At 42.8% G+C, this 22,688-nt stretch overlaps 1 protein-coding gene across 2 annotated transcripts in view; it reads right to left on the reverse strand.

Annotated features, from left to right (window-relative positions):
• Positions 1 to 3,196: 3,196 nt before the first annotated feature.
• The window catches only part of KIZ (kizuna centrosomal protein), a 187,982-nt gene continuing 168,490 nt past the window's right edge, over positions 3,197 to 22,688 (reverse strand). For both annotated transcript variants that reach the window (XM_090285988.1, XM_090285987.1), the window contains 2 exons: positions 7,255 to 7,298; positions 3,197 to 3,345 (listed from right to left, as the gene is read on the reverse strand). In XM_090285988.1, the coding sequence (XP_090142114.1) occupies positions 3,242 to 3,345; positions 7,255 to 7,298 (148 nt within the window). In that variant the 3' untranslated portion in view covers positions 3,197 to 3,241. The remainder of the gene's footprint in view (positions 3,346 to 7,254; positions 7,299 to 22,688) is intronic.

Genomic DNA, 22,688 nt, shown 5'->3' on the forward strand with positions numbered 1-22,688 from the left:
CAGCTCTTTCTCAAGAGCGAGCACCCAAAACTTATTACAAAGTGCTTTTAATTCATTTCACTGTCCTTTGTCCTCAGCCAGAGGGGAGTGCATTCCCTCATGAAGGCCAGGGGCGGGTGGGTCCAAGGCATACTGGTTGCTCTCCTATTCTGGCAGAGGGCGAGGAGTCTATTCGTTGGTGGGTGGGTTTGTTGTGGGCCTATTGGGGTGGGTGGCGCATTGGTTTCTCGCCCGTTGGGGTTGGTCTGGGTGGCGTCTTTAGCTGTGTGTGGCTGGTGAGTTAGTTTTGCGTCCGTTGGGGCGGGGCCATGGGCACCTGTGTTTGGCGGCTTTGGGCACCTGGAAGCGGTGGCTGGCGCGTTGGTTTGGCGCCTATTAGGGTGGGCCAGAGGTGCCTGTGTGTGGTGGCGGTGTGCGCCTGTGTGTGGCATTGGGCGTGTTAGCCTTGTGCCCACTGGGTCGAGCCCAGGTGGCACCTGTGCGCAGTGGCTGGCACATTTGGAGCCTATTGGGGCAGGCCCAGAGTGCTTGTGCATGGTGGCTGGTGCGCTAGCCTCGTGCCTGCTGAACTGCGCCCGGGGAGTTGGTTTTTCGCCCATTGGGGCAGAGCCCCGGACACCTGTGCACAGCGGAGGTGGGCGTCTGTGAGCTGTGGCCAGCCCGCTGTTCTTGCGCCTGCTGGGGTGTGCCCGAGTAGCGCCTGGGCAAGTGGCCAGCGCGTTGGTTTGGCACCTATGGGGTGGGCTAGAGGTTCCTGTGCACAGTGGCCGGCACACCCGGCAAGTTGATTTTGTACCCATTGGGGTGGGGCCACAGGCACCTGAGCATGGTGGAAGTGGGCATCTGTGCCTGGCGGCTGGCTTGTTCATTCTGCGCCTGTTGGGGCAGGCCCGAGGGGACCCTGGGCACAGCACCAGCGAGTTGGTTGCGTGCCTGGGTGGGGGGACAGCGGCACCTCCCTGTGTGCCCTCGCGTGACCCACGGGGAGGGCTGGGGAGTGGGCAAGTGCGCTTCTGCACCTGCACTCCTTAAGAATCTAATTCTACCCCTAACCTTTCCCCTACTCTCTGCAAAAAACAAAAGAGAAAAAGAAGAAGGAATAACACATTCATACATACACAGCAGTAGGCTGTTTCTTGCCTCTCAGTGCCAGTTGCCAGCTGGCCTGCTCCTGGCTCTGCCAGCGGGCAGAGCCCCGCTCTCCTCCTGATGCCTCTCTGGGGAAGCCTGTGGTCACTAAAAAGTCTTTGTGTACTTCCAGCCGCAGCTCAGGGAGCCAATCCAGTCAGAAATCCCGTCTCCTCCCCCTTTCCTCCGTTATCCTCACCAAACAGGTCACTCCCAGATGTTCTCTGATCCAGCAGTGCCAAGCCTTGACTCCTGCCAGTGTCTAGCTGCTCACTGAGATGTTCTGTCTGCAATTAGCCCAAACTACAGAGAGGCCTTTGGAGCAAGAAAGTGCACCCTCCCCTCACTCCTCCACCATCTTCGAACCCCCTAACAGTTTCTATCTTTCCTTTTTCACGACCTTGGCAGTTTTGAGGAGAATGGGCCAAGTGTTTAGTTGAATGTCCCTCAATTTGATTTTCTGATTTTATTCCCCATGATTACATTGTGGCTGAGTTTTTGGAAAAAACATCATAGATGTGAGATGCTCTTCTCATTGTAGCATATTGAGAGTACCTGACATACATAGCCTTAACCTTAACCTGGTGACATTAACCTTGGTCATATGGTTAAGGTGGTGTCACCCAGCTTTCTCCATTGTAATGTTACCATTTGCCCCTTTCTATACTGTATATTCTGTGGAAGAGAGTCACTAAGTCCAGACAACAGTAAAGGGGTGTTGGGGAAAGATTTAAGCTCCACTTCCTGGGTCAGATGGTTGGAAGAAACTTAGTTCATCCGCTATTTTCCAGACATAGTATATTAACACCCAGAGAAATTTCCAGACACTGTGCTTGATGTCCTGAGACCCCTCACAGGGCTTCACAATGGGGTGGAGGACTGGAAAATTTCCCTGCTAACTGGTTCCCCTTTGAGGAATAGCCAAACTCTTTTCCAAAGTTGCTGCACCATTTTACATCTCTACCAGCAGTGCATGTGGGGATTTTTCCATATCCTCACCAACACTTATATTACCTGTGTTTTTGATTCTAGCCATCTCAGTGGGTAGAAAAATACCTAATGGTATCTCACTGTGGTTTGATTTGCATTTCTCTGATGACTAATGGTGTCAAGCATATTTTCATATGCTTATTGGACATTTCTGTATCTTCATTGAAGCATAATGCCTCTTTGAAACAATGCCTATTCATAACCTTTACTCATTTTTAAATTGTGTTATTTGTCTTTTTATTATTAGTTATAAGAGCTCTTTGTATATTCTGGATACAAGTCTCTTTGATTTGCATAAAAAATATGATCTGCAAATATTTTTTCCTGTTCTTTTCACTTTCTTGATGGTGTCATTTGCAGTAACAAAGTTTTAATTTTGGTAAAGTCCAATTTATCTGGTTTTCTCTGTTGTTATTGTTTTTGGTGTCATATCTAAGAAATCACAGAGATTTATATCTATGTTTTCTTCTAAGAGTTTTATACTCTTACATTGAGGTCTTTGATTCATTTTGAGTTAATTTTTGTATACAGGGGTCCAACTTTATTTCCTTGCATAAAACTATCCTATTGTCCCAATATCATTTATTGAAAAGACCATACTTTTCCCCTTGAATGGTCTTGGCACCACTGTCGAAAATTAGTTGACCATAAATGTGAGGATTTGTCTCTAGATTATCAATTCTAGATTATATATAAATCAATACTTCATTCATCTATGTGTCTGTGCCAGCACCATACTGTCTAATTACGGCAGTTTTTAGTAAGTTTAAAAGTTGGGAAGTGCGAGTACTTCAACTTGGTTTTTATTTTTCAAGATTGTTTTGGTAATTCTGTGTCCTTGAATTTCTATATGAATTTTAGGATCAGCTTGTCAATTTATACAAAGAAAATTTAAATTTTGATGGGCTTAGCATTCATCACTTTGCTTTTTTGATAACACTGAAAAAATGAATATACTAGTTCATAATTATATCATAAAATTTCACTGGAATAGCAACGTGGTCCCAAGTTTTCATATTAAACAATTAGAAAACATAAAAGGACATATTTATTTTGGAAATCACATATGAAGACAGGGTTTCAATTTGTTTAAAGACTTTATTTCAATAGCTGTTACAGCTTATTAGTCATAAAAATCATCAAAATCATCAGTGGATGTGTTATTGTTTCTAGGACGTAAAGCAGCTTCAATTTCTGAGTTATTGTCATCAGACTCATTCCAGAAGGCTGGAAGAGAAAACCAGATAGCTATTCAACATCTCTGTTCTCTGATTAGCCCACTTTAATCAGCTGGACAGGTAAACTGGAACACTAGTCTGCAAAAGGCCTACTAGGGACACCATGCAATGTACCTGATCAGATATACCTGGAATGCACAAATTTACATATTTCAGTGTATTCTATGTATTGTCATGGAAGACACTTTTCAGAATCTTTTCCTTTCCTTTCCTCTCTGTTGTGTCCAACTCTTTACTATAGGATTGGGATTTAAAACCAGGATTAACACAGAAGCTGAGTTACCTGGGTGTTTTATCAGATCTGATATCACCTCATTCAGATGCCTCTCCACTTTGATTTCTCTCCGTTCTTCACAGAGCAGAGAGAAAAAGGGAGGACATGGTGGAGGAATAGTAGTGAGGTTTACACTGACACCAAGTTTGGGTGCATGTGGTATATTTGGGAGGTAATCCTGGGAATGATGGAGGTTTAGGGACTGGGAGAGTGACAGAGAGAGAGAGGAAGCCAAAGAGGGTGCTAATGAGCAGAGCTGGCAGTGGTCACACGTGGGGCTCAGTCCTGCAGGGGGCCCTCTGAGATATTGCAGAACTCTCTTCAAATTATCCCAAAGAAGATTAAGGAAGTGAGGTTATTTGTCTACCAACTCCCATCCCTCATTGGATGAGGGTTGTTCTCAATAAGGGCATCAACTCCCTGGCACTTTGGGCTGCCTGTGAGAAAAGTGCTTTCTTACAGGAGCTTTATCTACTCCTGTGGCCAGATAAAGCCCTCAGGTGGACATACGCAGCTGTCTGATGTAGAAGACTAAGGACATGTCAGTGAACTGTTTTGAAGTGACCCCTAAAGTGATCAGATGGGATGCAGTGAGGCATATTGTCTGCTACAATGACAATCTTCATGACTACTAATATCTACACAGCACAACTTCACAGCTCTGAGATGACTTCCTACATATGATCCCATTTAATCCTTCCACCAACCTGGTGAGGTAAATATTACTGTCTCTGTTTTAGTTATCAAATTGAGGCTGTAAGAGGTTATGTAACTGGCCAAAATCAGTGTTAGTGGGTGGTCAAGCCAGGAGTCCCACCCAGGTTGTCTGACTCAAACCCATGTTCTCCATTACAACCTACTGGAAATGGGTTTAAGGATATTGGGGTAGAGAGAGCCCAAGCTCAGCAAGGAATATGCCACAGCGTTAGTGTGAAAGGAGGGTTAGATTCTCCTTGTAAGCTGGGTGTTGAAGAATGAATAGGATCTCTCCAGGCTGAGAAAAAGTAAAAGGAACATTATAGAGAAGGAATACATGAACAAAGGCACAGAGGCACAGTGTGGTATATCTGGAAAAAGTTGGTTGTGACTAGACCCAAGGAGGACAAGACTTTGGGAAGAACAGTGTTGGAGAGTAGGGATGGGGCCAGATCACAAAGGAAGAATGTTATAGACTATCCTGTAAGTAGCTAGAAGGTATTGGCAATTCTTAATCAGGAAGGTAAGAAGGTTAAATGAGGTTTTAGATGCTGGTGGGCAGGTGCAGGACAGTGAGGAGTTGGGGAGGGATTCGATGTGAAGAAACCAGTTGATTCTCCTGAAAGAGCCCTGTCATGTCTTGAGTGGTGGGTTCTTGTGGGGTATTAGCAGTGAGGATGGGAACAGAGGCAAGACACATTTCATAGGTAGAATACACTGGTGTTGGTAATCAATAATATGTGGAGCTCAGGACCCCCTGCATATTCATACTTGCTAATTAAAATACTATGAGACTGTGAAACATTCATGAGGACTTTCAGCTAAGATGGAGGCGTAGACAGACATGCTGTGTCTCCCTCCACAACTAAGAAGGAATACAACTACCTCAAAACTAGAAACCAGAAGTTCCAGAAAATCAAAGTGTATGGAAGTCCAGCAAACAAAGATATAAAGAAGAAATACTCATCCAGACAGGTAGGAGGGGCGGAGCTGAGGCAGAAAAGATGTGGTGTGCTGGTGCAGCAACAGTGGCAGCGACAGGCCAGCAGAAAGCGCAGTCACACGCTTTAAAAAGTTAGAAGGGACATCTGGGGAGTGTTCCCAGCTCCTCACTGGACCTTGCAGCCCATGGTCCCAGCACCGGGGAAAATAAAGCCTCATTGCTTCTGACTGTGCAGACTAGTGGGGGTTTGGGTGGAGGCAGAAACTACTGGTCTCAGCAGAGTCCACTTGTTTAAAGGGGCCCCACGGTCATAGAATGTCCACCCACTCTGGGAACGATAACCAGAGCAGCAGCCAGAGGGGCATCAGTCTGGTGTGGAAGTGGGAGAGGTGCCTGGAAAATGGGTGAGTGCTGGGAAGGCAGCATTGTTCCCTCTCGGACCCCCCCCCCCAACATACAGCGCCACAACGTGGTGAAACACGTCGCCCTGTACTGACGAATCCCTAAGGCTCCGCCCCTTACAACGTAACAGGAGCGACAGCTCTACCTAAGACACAGAGGCAAACAAACACAGGAACCTGTCAGAATAGGGAGACAGAGAAGTATGGCCCAAAAGGGGAAATGGATCAAGGTTCCAGTGGGAGAACTAAGTGACGAGTAGCTAGCCAACCTAACACATGAGGAGACAGACAACCTAACAGACACAGAATTCAAAACACTGGTGATAAAGATGCTCACAGGTTTGATAGATATGCTTGAGTATGGCAAACGCATAAGAGAAGTAAAGGCTATGCTAAGTGAAACAAAGAAAAATCCATACAAAACCAATGGTGAAGGGAAGGAAAACAGGGTTCAAATCAATGATTTGGAACATAAGGAAGAAAAAAACAGTCAACTAGTGCAGAATGAGGAAGCAAGAATTGAAAAAAAATGAGGAAAACTTCCCAAATTTTGCAAAGGAGATGGACATATAGGTCCAGAAAGTACGGAGGGCCCCGGGCAAGCTGGACCAAGAGGGGACCACACCAAGATTCATCATGATAGAGATGCCAAAGGTGAAAGATAAAGACAGAGTCCTGGGGGCAGCAAGAGAGATGTGGAGAGTTGCCTACAGGAGTGTGCCTATAGGACTATCAGCTGATTTCTCAGAGGACACTTTGCAGGCAGGAATGGACTGGCCAGCAATATTCAATGTGATGTAAGGCAACCTGCAACCAAGATTACTCTATCCAGGAAAGCTATCATTTGGAATGGAAGGGCAGATGAACTGCTTCCCAGCCAAGGTGAAGCTACAGGAGTTCATCGTCACCAAGCCATTATTATATGAAATGTCAAAGGGACTTACTTAAGAAAAAGAAGATCAAAACTATGAAACTAAAATGACAACAAACTCACAATTATCAACAACTGAATCTAAAAAATAAAAATGAAATCCAACTAAACAAAGCAGAATAGGAACAAAATCATAGGTATGGGGATCATTTGGAGGGTCATCAGCTGGGCAGGCAGAGGGGGAGAAATGGGAAAATGGTGCAGGGACTAAGAAGCATAACTGATTGGTACAAAACAGATAGGATGATGTTAATAATAATACAGGAAAGGATGAAGCCAAAGAACTTACATGCACAACCCATGGACATGAACTAAGGGGGGGTGGGATTGCTGGAGGGAAGGGGGGTACAGGGCAGAGAGTAACAAAGGGGAAAAAAATTGGAACTACTGTAACAACATAATCAATAAAATATGCTTAAAAAAATACTATGAGACTGTGACCTGCAGCATCCATGTGTTCTCAGGTCACAACCCTGTCACTGAAGTCCCTCAACCCCCTCAGAGACAACATCACCCCAGGGAGAACTGCAGTCCTGCCCTGGTGATCACAGGCAGCTTCACAGCCTTTACGCACAAAAAAATAAATGCATGTCACAAACAGTTCCTTTGGTCAAAACACAGAATGAAAATCTGGTCTCACTTATTCCTCTTACCTTTACATTTTAAGTTGGCAGTTAGTTTCTTTTTGTTTTCATGCCTGTAAAATAAAGAAATAACAAGTTCTAAAACAAGATATCCAGACTAATATTTTTTAGGGAAGAAGCACATGTTATTCACTGAAAGGTCAGAAAATTTACATTTAATCCCCAACTTTTAAAAGCAAAAAGTGGAAGGATTTATCTCACATCGCCTCCTGGAACCAAACTGAAAAATAAAAATAAAAAGGAGAGCATACATCTGAAATAAACAACTGAAGACTACATGAAGAGGAGATACTTAACCAAGGATGGGCAGACAACACTGAGACTGGTAGAAAGGGCAGGGACATGGAAGAGCCCGGCACTGCTTTCACGGCAGCAGGCCAAGTGTGCAGCAGGCTGTGGGAGCATCTCCTTGAGAGGAGGGAAGCCTGGACCGCAGACCAGGCTCCTAAGCACAGAGCACTAGTGCTGGGACCACCAGCCAAAACAGCATCCAGCAGTGAAAGGCCATAGGTTTTTTTCCCGCCAGTGAGCAACAAAGCCTGCTTGGGACAAAACCACTTTTCTTTTTTTTCCCCTTCTTTACTTTCTAAGGGGCCAACGCTCAAGTTGCATGTTCACAGTCACTCCCCTTGGGCTCAGACAAAGGGAGGGCAGTGTGGTCTGGAGTCACAGGAGGTGAAGTATGGAGTGAGAGCCTTAGGGGAGAGGCATGGGGGAATAGCTGCTGGATTCCCTGTGCTAGGACATACCTCCATACCACAACAGCCATTTTTCTTCAGAAGAGCAAGCCCTTCCCAGGAGAAAGACAATTATCCCACCCTGTGGCAAACTGCTTGTCCCACCCCCTGGAATTCTCCTAGCCCAATCCTCTGGAATCCTGCTTATCACACACTCTGGAATCCTGCTCACCACACCTTGCATCCTTTTAAAAAATGATATTTTTAATTTTTTCTTTCTTACTATACCCCAACCTGTATCTTATCCCCTCCTGAGGAGATAGCAACATAGGCGGACTCAGGAATGCTAGAGACTGGCTTTGGGACATGGCCATTCCATACACTTTCCCAGGAATTAGACTGATGCTCTCCCATCATAAGAGTGCCTAGAAATGCCCTGCCAGTCTCTGGCAGACCCAACCTCTGGGTTCTGGAGGCCCTATCAGCTCTCCTACTAGGGGCTTCAACTTCCCAAATTCAGGGAAATAATCCAGGACAGACTCGGATGAGTGGCATGGAAATAGGGGAATACACCGATCATCTTCCTTGAAGTCTGAACAGCAACCCCATGGGAGATGCAGAGGTCCCCTCTCAGAAACAGAAGAGTCAGTGGCTAGACTAAGACTAATGGCAAGACCGGAGGAAGAGGTTGCTGTGGTGCCTCTGGTCATCAGTTGACCTACCCCTGGGACCTGCACTAATAAAAAGCCAGCCTTGCAGAGCAGCAAGGGCCATCTCAGATGCAGCCAAGCCTGAAGAAGAAAGCCACAAACCATAGATCACTTGTAGCTTTAAACAGGCTGCCTAGAGCTAGATGTGGACAGCATCTGACATTGGCTTACACTAGCTTCAGACAACATCAGACTCATATCCAGAGGGAGAATCTGGCAGGCCAGCACTAAACTCTCCTGAGATGAATTCCACTTTGTTCTTTTTCATTATTTTCATTTTTTTTCTTATTCATAACTTTTCACTGTTCTACTTCTTCAATTTTTTTTTCATTTTTCATTAACTTTTCTTCCAAAACTTGTATTTTACTCTCTCTTTTATTACTCTATTTGGCTTTCTTCCTTCATTTCCTTAATTTTTGTTTATTTTAATTTTTCCCTTTCTTTGATCTTTTCTGGCGATGCCCTGCTCCTATTCCTGACTCTTATCATTTCTTCCCCTCTGTTCTCGCATACTCGTTTTTCTTTCCTATCATAATCTCATATTCTTTTTTTCTTATAATATTTGTATTCTCTTTCCACTATATTATTTTTTATTCTTTTGTAGCTGGTTGCACTATTGTTGAGAGGTACTTTTGATTGTGTGGGTTTTGTTTTCTGTGTTGTTTTATGTTCTGTCAGTACCTGTACAACAGCGTATAAAAGACATGGTGAGGGATGGGCCTCTCTCTCAGCCAGCAGGAGGGGAGAACCCACCAACAAAGGGGCCAACAACAATTAAGATTCAAATACAACAGGAGAACTATATACACCACATAACAGACATTTCTAGAACATCCAGCTCAGCAGATCAAGGAGACTGCATCACTGAGACCCACAGGACAGCTACCACATAAGGGGACCCCATGAATATAAGGGGTCAAAGAGACCCATCTAATACACAGAAACAGAATGAAGAGCAAAATCGGGAAACAAAGAAAAACCCTCCACCTCCATGAAAAGGAGAAGAGAATCCCCAGAAAAAGAACTAAATGAAATTGAGGCAAGCAATTTTTCAGACATTGAGTTCAAAGTAATGGTTATAAGAATACTCAAAAAACTTAGTAAGAACTCCAGGGAACTTAGTGTGAGGTACATCAGCATGGTAAAGGACATAGAAACCATGAATAAGAATGCATTTGAACTTTCAGCTAAGATGGAGGTGTAGGTAGACACACTGCATCTCCTTCCACAACTAAGAGGGAATACAATTACCTCAAAACTAGAGACAACCAGAAGTTCCAGAAAATCGAGTTGCATGGAAGTCCAAGAAACAAAGATATAAAGAAGAAATACTCATCCAGATAGGTAGGAGGGGCGTAGCCAGGACAGAGAGGACACGGTGTGGTTGTGGCAGTAGCGGCTGCAGCGGCAGGCTGGAGGAAAGTGCAGTCACATGTTTTAAAAAGTTGGGAGGGACACTTGGGGGGTGCTCCTAGCACCAGACCAGACCACACAGCTCACAGTTCCAGCACCAGGGAGAATAAAACCTCATTGCTTCTGACTGTGCAAACCAGTGGCAGTTGGGACGGAGGAAGAAACTGCCTGTCTCTCAGTAGAATCTGCTTTTTAAAAGAGCCCCCACGGTCCTAGAATGTCTGCAGAGCCACCCACTCTGATGATGGCCAGGGAAACATCTAGAGAGGCGCCAGTCCCATATGGAAGTGGGAGAAGTGCCTGGAAAAGGGGCAAGTGCTGAGCAAATGGCATTGTTCCCTTTTAGACCCCTCCTCTAAATACAGCGCCACAACGTGGTGAAACGGGTTGCCCATACTGACGAATACCGAAGGCTCCACCCCTTACAATGTAATAAGTGCGACAGCTCTACCTAAGACACAGAGGAAAACACAAGAGCCTGCCAAGATGAGGAGACAGAGAAGTGCAGCCCAAAAGAGGGAATGGATTAAGGTTCCAGTGGGAGAACTAAACGACAAGGAGGTAGCCAACCTAATAGGCGTAGAATTCAAAACACTGGTGATAAAGATGCTCACAGGCTTTACAGATATGCTTAAGTATGGCACACGTATAAAGGAAGAAGTGAAGGCTATGCTAAATGAAACAGGAAAATACACACAAAACCAATGGTGAAGGGAAGGAAACCAGGGTTCAAATCAATGATTTGGAATATAAGGAAGAAAACACAGTAAACAAGTACAGAATGCAGAAACACAAATTGAAAAAAATGCGCTTAGAAAATTCTTGGAAAACTTAAAACTTGCCAACATCTGAATCATAGAGGTGCCAGAAGGAGAAGAGGAAGAGCAAGAAATGGAAAGCTTACGTGAAAAAAGAATGAAGGAAAACTTCCCTAATTTCCTGGAGGAAATAGACATACAAGTCCAGGAAGCAGATAGTCGTAAACAAGCTAGACCCAAGGAGGACTACACCAAGACATCATAATTAAAATGCTAGAGGTTAAAGATAAAGAGAGAATCTTAAAAGCAGCAAGAGAAAATGAGAGAGTTACCTACAAAGGGGTGCCTATAAGACATTCAACTGATTTCTCCAAAGAAACTTTGCAGGCAAGAAGAGATGGGCAAGGAGTAGTCAACGTGATGAAAAGCAAGGACCTACCGCCAAGATTACTCTATCCACAAAGCTACCATTTAGAATGGAAGGGCAGATAAAGTGCTTCCCAGACAAGCTAAAGCTAAAAGAGTTCATCACCACCAAGTCCTTATTGAATTAAATGTTAAAGGGACACATTTAAGAAAAAGAAGATAAAAAATATGAATAGTAAAATGACAACAAATGCACACCTATCAACAAATAAATCTGAAAAACAAAAACAAACTAGGCAAACAACTAGAACAGGAACAGAACCATAGATACAGAGATCATATGAATGGTTATCAGTGGGAGGGGGAAGGGGGAAAATGGGGGAAAATGGGCAGGTATCAAGAACCAAAACTGATAGGTACAAAATAGGTAGGCAGACATTAAGAATAGTAAAGTAAATGGAGAAGTCAAAAAACTTATATGCATGACCCTTGGACATGAACTATGGGTGAGAAGGGTTGCTGGAGGGAAGGGAGGTACTGGGCAGAGGGGGTAAAGGAGAAAAAGGACAACTGTAATAGCATAATCAATAAAATATACTTAAAAATAATACTAAAGGGATGATTCAACAAGAGGATATAACCCTTCTAAAGATATCTGCACCCAATATAGAAGCACGTGCATATATAAAGAAAATATTGCTGGATATTAAGGAAGATTAACAGCAACACGGCCATTGTAGAGGATTTTAACACACCACTGTCACGAGTAAATAGACCTTGCACACAATAAATCAGTAAGAAAACAGCAAGCTTTAATAACACAGTAGATTGAATGAATTTACATGATATTTACAGAACATTTCTTCCCAAAGCAGCAGAATACACATTCTTTTCAAGTGTACATGGATCATTCTTAAAGACAGACCACATGGTAGGACACAAAATAATTCCTAAAAAATTCAAGAAAACTGAAATTAAAACAAGCATTTTCTCAGATCACAATGTCATTAAAATAGAAATCTACTTCAGTAAAAAGAGCAAATCAAAAAATTTCAAATACATGGAGACTAAATAGCATGTTATTAAATAATGAGATCAAAGAAGAAATCAAAAAGTACTTGGAAACAAATGAGAATGAATACAGATCAACCCAAAACCTATGAGACACAGCAAGAGAAGTCCTGAGAGGGAAGTTCATAGCATTACAGGCTTACCTCAGAAGATAGTGATTTCTGGTCAAGATGGAGGTGTAGATACACATAACTCATCTCCTCGCACAACTACAGCAAAAATAACAACTAGACTACAAAACAAATATCACCCAGAGCTGTCAGAAAATCGAACTGTATGGAAGTCTGACAACCAAGAATTTAAAGAATTTTTAAGCTGAGAGGCAGAAGATGGCTGCGGAATAGGTAGCGGTGTCATCTGTTTGCTCCCATCCTGGAAGGACTTGGAGTAAAAACATGGAGTGGAGTGAGTGAGTGCAGATTTCAGATAGGGTGAACAGGGAAGGGAGTGAGGGAACAGTGTCAAAGAGGGCAGAAAGCTCAGCCCCAGCTCTCCAAGCGGAGTCGCTGGGCTTCCCAGCCCGGCGCCTCTGCCGCACTGTACCTGAAAGGGGCAGCTTCTGACTGGCTCATTAGCCGGAGTCTGCCTGGAAACTTCCCCCTGCTACAGGCGCCCCGACCACAAAATCCCAGAGGGAGTCAGCAAGAAGGCTTGGTTCAAACAGCCTGAGGTGTGGGAAGACAGTGAACAGCCCGGACCATGAGAAACTGTATGAACCAAGTCTAGGTGGGGACTCCCTTGGCTGGCAACCTTGTGCCCTGGGCGCTCACACCAAGGCTCCACCAAACAAAAAAGCAGAACTAAGCCAGGGACAGAGGCCCATACGGGAAAGCTGTGGTGGAACTGCAGACTTGGTAGGGACCCCAGACAGGCAACTGGCACATGCAGGCATACAATAAGGCTCTGCCAGGCAAGGACACAGGCCGGTGCTGCAGCTTGCAGGCAACACAGAGATTTTTTTGGAAGAGGAACGGAGACAGGACCCAAGGCTGGGAAGGGACTATGGTTATACGCACTGGCTCACCAGCAGAACAGCGTTGCTAGACAAGCCTGAGGAGGGCAGGAGGGTGCCATACGACCAGGGGGGAGGGGACTCAACTAAGTGCAGCTCACAGCAGAGAGCTGCAGCAGGCCCACCAGTGAGAGAATAGCAGCCTCAGAATCCAGCTAGATCTCTTCACAGCCAGTCAGACAGAAAAGAAGATTTGAAACTCATGAAATTTTGACCAGGGGTGGATCCAGAAAAAGAAGACAGTGCCCAAAGTTTGTACTGGGGAAAAACTGTTCCCTCCTATTCTTCTTTAATTTTTTTGTTTTGTTTTGTTTTGTTTATCCTCCCTCTTGCACTAAATAGATAGCATATAACTGCTATATAAACTTAATACTATACACTTCCACTTTCTCACTTCATTCTTCATTCTACCCTCCCTTTTTCAACATACAATGTAAATATTACTTACTGTCTTGCATAGCCTTGACCCTACTTGCTACTATTATTATTCTACCATCTTCCCTCTCAAATCATCTTTCTTTCATTTAAAACAACTCTTATCTGTTTTTCCTATAGTATAATAGTCTTAATCTCTTTATATCTATATTAATACTGGCTCATTGGCTGTTGGTAGTGTGATTGTGGGTGGGGGATATTTAGGAGGATGTGAGTTTCTTGCCTAGGTTGTGAGTTTATGTTTTAACAGCATCTCCAAAAAAGAACTCAAGATGTGGTAGACAGAGTGACTATCAATCAACTAGCCAGAGGGAAAGTTCCACCAAAGAGTAACTCAAATACTACCAGACAGCATAAACAAACAGCATAAAGGGCATCCCAAGAGCATCAATCTCAGGAGATCAGAGAGACTGTGCCACTGAATCCCCCAGATCTCCTATACAGAATCTCATACCACAAAGGCGGGAAAAGAAACAAAAACAAACAAAAAGCATCCAACATGGGGAGACACAGAAACAACCTCCCAATGAAAAGAGGAATCCCCAGAAAGAGAGATAATGGAATAGACATAAGCCAACTATTAGACATGGATATCAAAAGAATGGTTATAAAGAAGCTCAATGACCTTGACAATCTAAAAGAAAACTATGACAAACTCCAGGGAAATTACCAGCAACTCCAAGAAAACTACAGAGAATTGCAGAAAAGCTATAGGGAACTTATGGAGAACTACACCAGCATAAAAAAGGACATAGAAACTAGTAATAAGAACCACAAAAAATGAAGAATACAATTTCTGAACTGAAGAACACAGTAGAATCAATCAAAAGCAGGCTAGAGGAATTAGAGTATCGATCAGTGAGTTAGAGGACAATGTAGAAAAAAATTCCCAGAAAATACAACAAAATGAAAAAGGATTTAAAAAGAATAAAGAGGGTTTAAGAGAACTGCAGACCAACATGAAATGAAAAAATATTCGTATAATAGAAATACAAGAAGGAGAAGAAAAGAAGCATGAAAAAGAAAACCTGATTGAAAAAGTAACAACAGAAAAATTTCCTGACTTGATGAGAGAAAAAGTCAAGCAAGTCCAGGAAGCACAGAGGGTCCCAATGAAAATGAACCCAAAAAGGGCCACTCCAAGGCAAATCATAATTAAAATGGCAACATTCAAAGACAAAGAAAGAATCCTAAAAGCAGCAAGAGAAAAGCAGCAAATAACATACAAGGGAGCTCCAACAAGGCTATCAACTGATTTCTCAACAGAAACACTGCAATCCAGAAGGGAATAAAAGAAATATTTCAAGCAATGAGAAACAAAGGCCTACAACCAATGTTAACCTACCCAGCAAGGCTCTCATTCAAAATGCAAGGTGAAATAAGGAGTTTCCCAGACAAAGGAAGAATGAAAAAAATACATCTCCCCATAACCAGCATTGCAAGAGATGCTAAAGGGAATTCTGTAAGAAAGAGAAGAAAAAGAAAGAGGGAGAGGAATACAGGTACAAAGGGAAATGAATAAATACCTGTCAATAATAACCTTAAATGTAAATGGATTAAATGCTCCAATCAAAAGACATAGGGTAGTGGAATGGATACGAAAACATGACCCACACATATGCTGTGTACAAGAGACACACTTCAAAACAAAAGATTTACACAGACTGAAAGTGAAGAAATGGAAAAAACTATTCCAAGCAAAGGGACATGAAATAAAAGCTGGGGTAGCAATACTTATATCAGACAAAACAGATTTCACAGCAAAGGCCATCCGTCGTCGGCAGCCGTCCGTCTCGAGAGACGATGGTGTAGCTTCTTAAGAGTCTATCTGCACCGCCGAGAATGGCTGTGCAGTCCGACTCGGGAGTGACACGGTATCTGTCTCCTCCCGTGTTGAATCAACATCTTGCGATGACACTGGAGTGTCCTCTCCAGTGAAGCTGAAGCTACAGAGCCTGGGCAGGGTGATATGGAGGGTCTGCTGTTGCCCATGCAGCAGACCCCCCCTCTCTTCGCAGCTGAAGGGTCCAAGGGAAAGACGGAGTCAATACAGCTTGGCTTCAGGTGCGCCGCAGGAGTTGCCGGTGTTGACTACAACGTCAAACCGCCTTAGGGACTCCGGCTCCGGATTTTCTGTCGGGGTTTACTCCCTTAGCCTTTCCCCTGAAGAGGTATGCCGCAAGGCAGCGGAGGTTTTTTGGAGTCAGAGTTTTCCTTCTCTGATGTGCCCTGACTGGAAGATCGAACCAGCGACACTTAGCTCGCAGGCCGACGCTCAATCCACTGAGCCAAACCAGCCAAGGGCCAGATGACATGATAATATACATAGAAAATCCTATAGACTCCACTAAAAAAACTACTCGACATGATAAGCGAACTTGGCAAAATAGCAGCATAAAAAGTCAATATTCAGAAATCTAAGGCATTTCTGTACACGAACAATAAAATATCAGAGATAGAAACAAACAAACAAAATCCCATTTACTATATAGCAAGAAGAAAAATAAACTACATGGGAATAAACTTAACCAAAGATATAAAAGACCTGTACTCAGAAAACGACATAACACTGAAGAAAGAAATTAAGGAAGATACAAATAAATGGAAGCAAGTACCATGTTCATGAATGGGAAGAATCAACATCATTAAAATGTCCATACTACCCAAAGCGATTTACAGATTCAACACAATCTCTATTAAAATACCAGTGACATATTTCACAGACCTAGAACAAATACTTCAAAAATTTATATGGAACCAAAAAAGACCCCAAATAGCCAAAGCAATCCTGAGACATAAGAACACAGCAGGAGGAATCACAACACCAGATATCAAACAATACTACAAAGCCATTGTGATCAAAACAGGCTGGTACTGGCATAAGAACAGACATATAGATTAATGGAACAGAATAGAGAGCTCAGAAATAAACCCAGGTCTATATGGTCAACTGATGTTTGACAAAGGGGGAAGGAACATAAAATGAAGTGAGAAGAGCATCTTCAACAAATGGTGCTGGGACAACTGGACAGGGACATGCAAAAAATGAATCTAGACCACCAACTTACACCATACACCAGAATAAACTCAAGATGGATAAAAGACTTAAATATAATTCATGATACTGTAAAAATACTTGAGAAAAATATAGGCAATAAAAAACATAGGCAGGTGAGCAGGGACTGATTGAAAGAAGGTGAAGGGATGAGACAAAGAACATATATGCATCATCCATGGACCTTAACAAAGTGTGGATACTGACTGTGGAAATGTGTCGGGATGACTGTGGAAATGGAAGGGCAGGCTGAGAGAATGGGGGCAAAGATGGAAACATTGGGATAATGGTAATAGCATAAACAATAAAAAAGTTTTTAATTAGGCAGCTATGGGTAAATGGGCAGCTGAAGACGATGATGATGATGATGTTGACACCAAGAAGCAGAAGACCAATGAGGATGACTAGACTGCAAAAAAGGAAAAGGTAAGCTTAAAAAAAGGCACTGTAACCTATTCACCCTCCACTTCCTGTCTTAGAATCTAAATGTGGTCACCTTAGAGAGTCCTGCCCACCCACCCAGCCTAGGCAGCACCATCCACAGATGACATATACTATCCACTACCCATCCGAAACCACAGCATGAATTTGCAACTGGGAAGAAACAAAACAAAAACTTCCAATGCCCTGCTTTTTGAAAAAGTACTTTTAAAAAGGAAAATGTGTTTGTATTTTTTATTTACTTTTCATATTTTTGTATATATTGTTGAGGATCAGCTATTTTTCATGATCTTGGGATGACGAAACCAGGCTTTGGAGTGTTCTCTGTTCTACTTCTGACTTTACTTGCAGTGTGACCATGTCCAAACTTGTAAAAAAGCCAAACCAACAACAAAAAAACAATCTTATTCTGAGCATTTCAGTAACTTTTTGTGTATGTACTTAGCTGTATTATAGGTAGTTGGTTTGTATGATGGTTAAAAAGGCCAATGATAAAACGTTACTTTCTTTCCCTTTTTTTTTGTTTATGAAGTTTATTTATTTACCTTTTGACCTGTTTAATGTATGTGTGAAACCACACTGTCCAACAAAAACCTGGAATTAAAAAAAAAGCAAAAAGAAAATGTCAGGACTTATGAGGCCTGAACTGTTCACTGATGCTTTGGTGGGAGGGCCCCTACTGTGACAACTTCTCTTGATGTCCCTGAATGCTGGCTCTGCAGAGAGGCCTGTGTGTGCCGTGGGGCACTGTGCACTGTGCTATTGCTGGAGAAGAAATACTCAGCAGTGAATGAGGCAGAAGACCAATTGCCCTTCCAGTCTCTGGAAAACACTAACGTGCAAAGCTTTAGCACTTGTAGTCAAACTAAAAGAGAAATACCTTAAGTAGGGAGTTCAAGATATTAGGATGCAAGGTTCAATTGGCAAGAAGTTAAAACACTTATCTTTGTCAAACCAGTTATACCAATATTTAACAGTTTAACAAAGGATTTCAAAATAAACTCTCAGTTTCCTTAGACATATTAACATGTGGTAGAGAAAATGCTAGTATCCTGGAAAATTATGTTTGTCTCCATGTATTACCTGCATAAAGATGCAAGTGTCTATGGCATCTAATATCTAGCAGCTTGTTTACTAAAGACAATAAAACAAGAAACTGGCATCTTACGGCCAAGATGGAGGCTTAGACTGACACGCTCGGTCTCCCTCTACAACTAAAAAGGAATACAACTACCTCAAAACAAAAGATAACTAGAAATTCCAGAAAATAAAACTACATGGAAGGCCAACGTATGAAGTTATAAACCAGTGGTGCTCGTCCGGACGGGTAGGAGTGGTGAGAAAACGCGGTGCTGTCCGCGGTAGCAGTGGGGATAGCGGCGGGACTGCGAGAAACGTCAGAGTAACAATCCCGGCTGTAGTCAACTCCCAACAGCTCACGATCCCAACGCTGGGGAACGCAGTCCCCCCATTGCCTCGGACAGTGAGGCCCGGAGGGCGGGGGGATGAATCCCGGTCTCTCAGCGGAGAGTAAAGGCAGGAATCCATCTTGGACCCCCGCCCCCACACAAAGTGCCACAGTGCGGCGAAAAATGTTGCTGGTCACTGCCCTCACCAGGTAGTGACGAGTGCACGGGGCTCCGCCCCCTATAGCATGCCCAGGAAGCAAAGCTAAACACAAATCTATCGGAATGAAGGAGACAACAATTGCAATCCCGGCGACGCAACTCACCAGGCAACAGATGCGAAACCTGACAGACGAACAAATAAAAAACCTTTCTGAGGCTCAGTTTAGAGCTATAGTTATAAGGTGGCTTACAGAATTAACAAAAGATTTGGAATGAGACAGGGAAGGAATGAAAGCTACTCATACTGAAACGAATGAAAACACATACGAGACAGGGGGTGAGGAAATAAAATCCAGAGATCAAATCAACAAACCGGAACATAGGGAAGGAACAAACAGCCAACCAGTGCAGAAAGAGGAAACAAAAAGGAAGGAAAGTGAGGAGAGGCTCAGAAACCCCTGGGACAGATATAAGCAAACGAACATTCAAATAACTGGATTGCCAGAGGACGAAGAAGAACTAGAAATTGAAAAATTATGTGAAAAAATAATGAAGTGGAACTTCCCAAACTTGAGGAAGGAAATAAGACTTACAGGTCCAGGAAGCACAGACAGTTCCAGAAAAACTGGACCCAGGGAGAACCACTCCAAGACACATTATAATCAAAATATGAAAAATTAAAGATAAAGAGAGAATATTAAAAACAGCAAGAGAGAAGAAAAGAATCATGCACAAAGGGGTCCCAATTAGACTACCAGCTGATTTCTCAAAGGAGACCCTGCAGGCAAGAAGGGACTGGCAAGAAATATTCAAAGTAATGAAAATCAAAAACCCACAGCTACGAACACTCTATCCAGCAAAGGTGTTATTCAGAATAGACAGAGAAAGTGCCTCCAGGACAAAATAAAACTGAAAGAGTTCATTAGATCCAAACCACTATTATATGAGACTGGTTTAGAAAAAGGAGGATCAAAACTATGAACACTAAAATGAAAACTGCATCACAAGAAACAACAGCAGAAGCTAGGGAATTGAAACAAAGGCAAACTAGGTAGGCAACGAGAGTGGAAAAAGAACTATAGGTATAGGGAGCATATTGGGGGGAGGTCAGCAGGGAAGGGGAAGGGGGAGAGGGAGGGAGATGATACAGGAATTAAGAAGCATAGTAGGAGGGAATGGAATAGACAGAAGTTGAGAAGAACTATATGCACAACTAATGGACATGGACTAAAATGGGGGGACAACGGGAGGGAGGGGAGCCACCGGTTGGAGGGAAGCAGGGGGAAAAGAAATTGGGACAACTGTGACAGCATTGTTTTTAGCAGAGGAACTTAATCCTGAACAGTACACTTAAGGTTGATGCCCCAGACTGCATTGGGCCCTTTAGCTGGTGCCTTTCCCATCCTCTATCCCCCAACCCCACCACCCAACCTGAGTACTCATCAAAACTGTTGTTTCCCACCCATTTCTGTAACTGATTGATAGGTGATCTCTCTCCTCTGTAATGGCAGCAACCATACCTGTTTCACCTCAGCTGCGTAACCCACTGCTGTGCACTTAGTAGGTGCTCAGTGAATATTTGTGGAATGACTACATGAGCCCCACTAAGCACAGGGCCCTGCTTAAAGGCACTCAATCATAATTTGATGATACATCATTTCATATGCATATTTCTACTTATTATGTGAATTCAGAACCATGTTGTTCAAATTTCTTATCAAAAACATTCTTTCTTACAATAAATATATTTCAGAACTAAATTACTGTAGTTCACCCACTGAGAAAGGAGGAAGATGCTTTCAGGTGTTTCCTACTCGATCCTCACACTTATGGGGTAATAATTTTTCCCTTTGAGAAACTATTTCTGCAAGTCAATGTGACATTGCAATTCAAGGCTTATTTTTATTGTGTATAATTCTTAGGGGCAACATTTCTTTTTTTGGGTCACAACTAATGTGTAAAGCAAAGCAAGTCTAAAGGGAACGGTGCGAGAACTTTCCTTGGAGTGCTGTTTAGGGCCAATTTATTTAGCTACTATCATAAATGAGAGAAAAATAAAATCAAATAAAGTTTGAAAGCATAAGAAATGCAAGAATTAAAGTTACAGGCCATGGATATGGTTAACCATACTCGATCAGATGTGCTCAGGATCTCCCTAATCTTCCCTGAAAGAGTGAAAGTCACATTTCTATCTTGTATGGCACAGCGTAGCAAAGGTTGTTGTGAAGAGACAGAGAGTAAATGGTTCAGGTGGTATGGGCCATCTGGTATCTGTCACAACTACTCAACTCTGTGCTTACAGCACAAAAATGGCCATAGACAATATGCAAACAAATGGACATGGCTGTATTACAATGAAACTTCATTTAGAAACCTTGAAACTGAGTTTCATATAACTGTCGGATATCATGCAACATTTTTTTCCTTTGAACGTTTCCCAACCATTTAAAAATGTAAAAACCACTGAAGACTACACAGAACCAGGCAGTGGTCAGGCCGTGGCCCCAGGGCTGCAGTTTGTGGTACCTATGGTGAAGCAGGGCCGACATGTGTTACAGACCAGAACCTGCTTTCTCTGTATTGTCTCTCAAGGGTAACTCTTAGAATCTAAGTTAGCAGACTTGGTTTTTGTTGTTTTTTTTCCTAGAAGTTTATAGTTAGATTGAAGGCCCTACTTCAAAATAAATCATTTTCAGGTAAGACACCACAAATAATTAAATTAGACTGTGACCATGTTCCACTGGTCTCATTATAATGGGATGATTTCTGAAAAAATTCCCAGTAGGTTTGGTAATTTTCCCCCCTAGCGGTATAGTGACACCACATAGCAACAAGGGAGATGCTCAATTGTTAACATTTTGCAACATTGACTTTATCACATATCTTCCCTCTGTCTGTTCATCAAGCCATCTTATTTTTGATGCATTTCAGTAATTATTTATAAATTCCCCTGCTATTGATAAACCAAATTAGGACAGCTCTAATCAGAGTTGTATTTGTTCTCATCCTGCTAAACTTAAGAAGCTAAGGTCAGCCAGGGTATTAATAGAATAGTTTTATTCTAAGCTCAGCACCTGGCACAGAGTGAATACCTATGGCATGTAATCATGACACAGGGTACTAAAGAAAATAGTCAAAATTGTAAGTGTTCATTGTTAATGTTAATTTTATATGAACAAAAGGCTAATATCACTAGAAATAGTAGACACAAATACAAAATTAGATGGCAAGGACATCTGCAAGTATTGTTTTGCTCTGTGGAAACAAGTAGAGACAAAAACAAGACATGGAAAACCTCTGGCTTCCAAGAAGCCTATTATTAAATTATAGCAGAGCCCTGGCCAGATGGTGTATGGAGTATCGTCCCATACACCAAAAGGCCACAGGTTTGATTTCTGGTCAGGGCACATGCCGAGGCTTAGGGTTTGATCCCTGGTCGGGGAGTGTACTGAAGGCAACCAATTGATGTTCCTTTCTCACATTGATGTTTCCCTCTTTTTGTCTTTCCCTTCCTCTCTTTCTCTAAAATCAATAAACATATCCTCAGGTGATGATTAGAAAATTATAAATTACCGAAAGAGTATTTATGGCTTATCAATCCAATGCCTTCACTGTGTGAGTGGTGGGAGCCCAGCGAGGTTGAGGAATATGTTCCAAAACACACAAAGACAGTGGTGGGGCAGAAGTAGATCAAAAACGGTTTTCCCAGCACGCAGAATTCACAGGTTCCAAACCTCTGTATCCACAGGGCCTTGTGATAAGTGGTAAAACCTCAGGGTAGGGGAAACCTGGGAAACTTTGTGGGAGTTACTTTCAGAAGCTAGGACAGTGTCAGCTCTGGGGCCAGAGACTCTACTCCCAAAGCCCAACTCTGCCCATCGCATGGCCCCAGGCATTTTTCCTACCCCTCTAATCATCCATTTTCTTGCTTGTAAAA

Source organism: Furipterus horrens, unplaced genomic scaffold, assembly GCF_987537825.1.
Source record: "Furipterus horrens unplaced genomic scaffold, mFurHor1.1.pri manual_scaffold_8, whole genome shotgun sequence".
Classification (NCBI taxonomy): Eukaryota; Metazoa; Chordata; class Mammalia; order Chiroptera; family Furipteridae; genus Furipterus; species Furipterus horrens.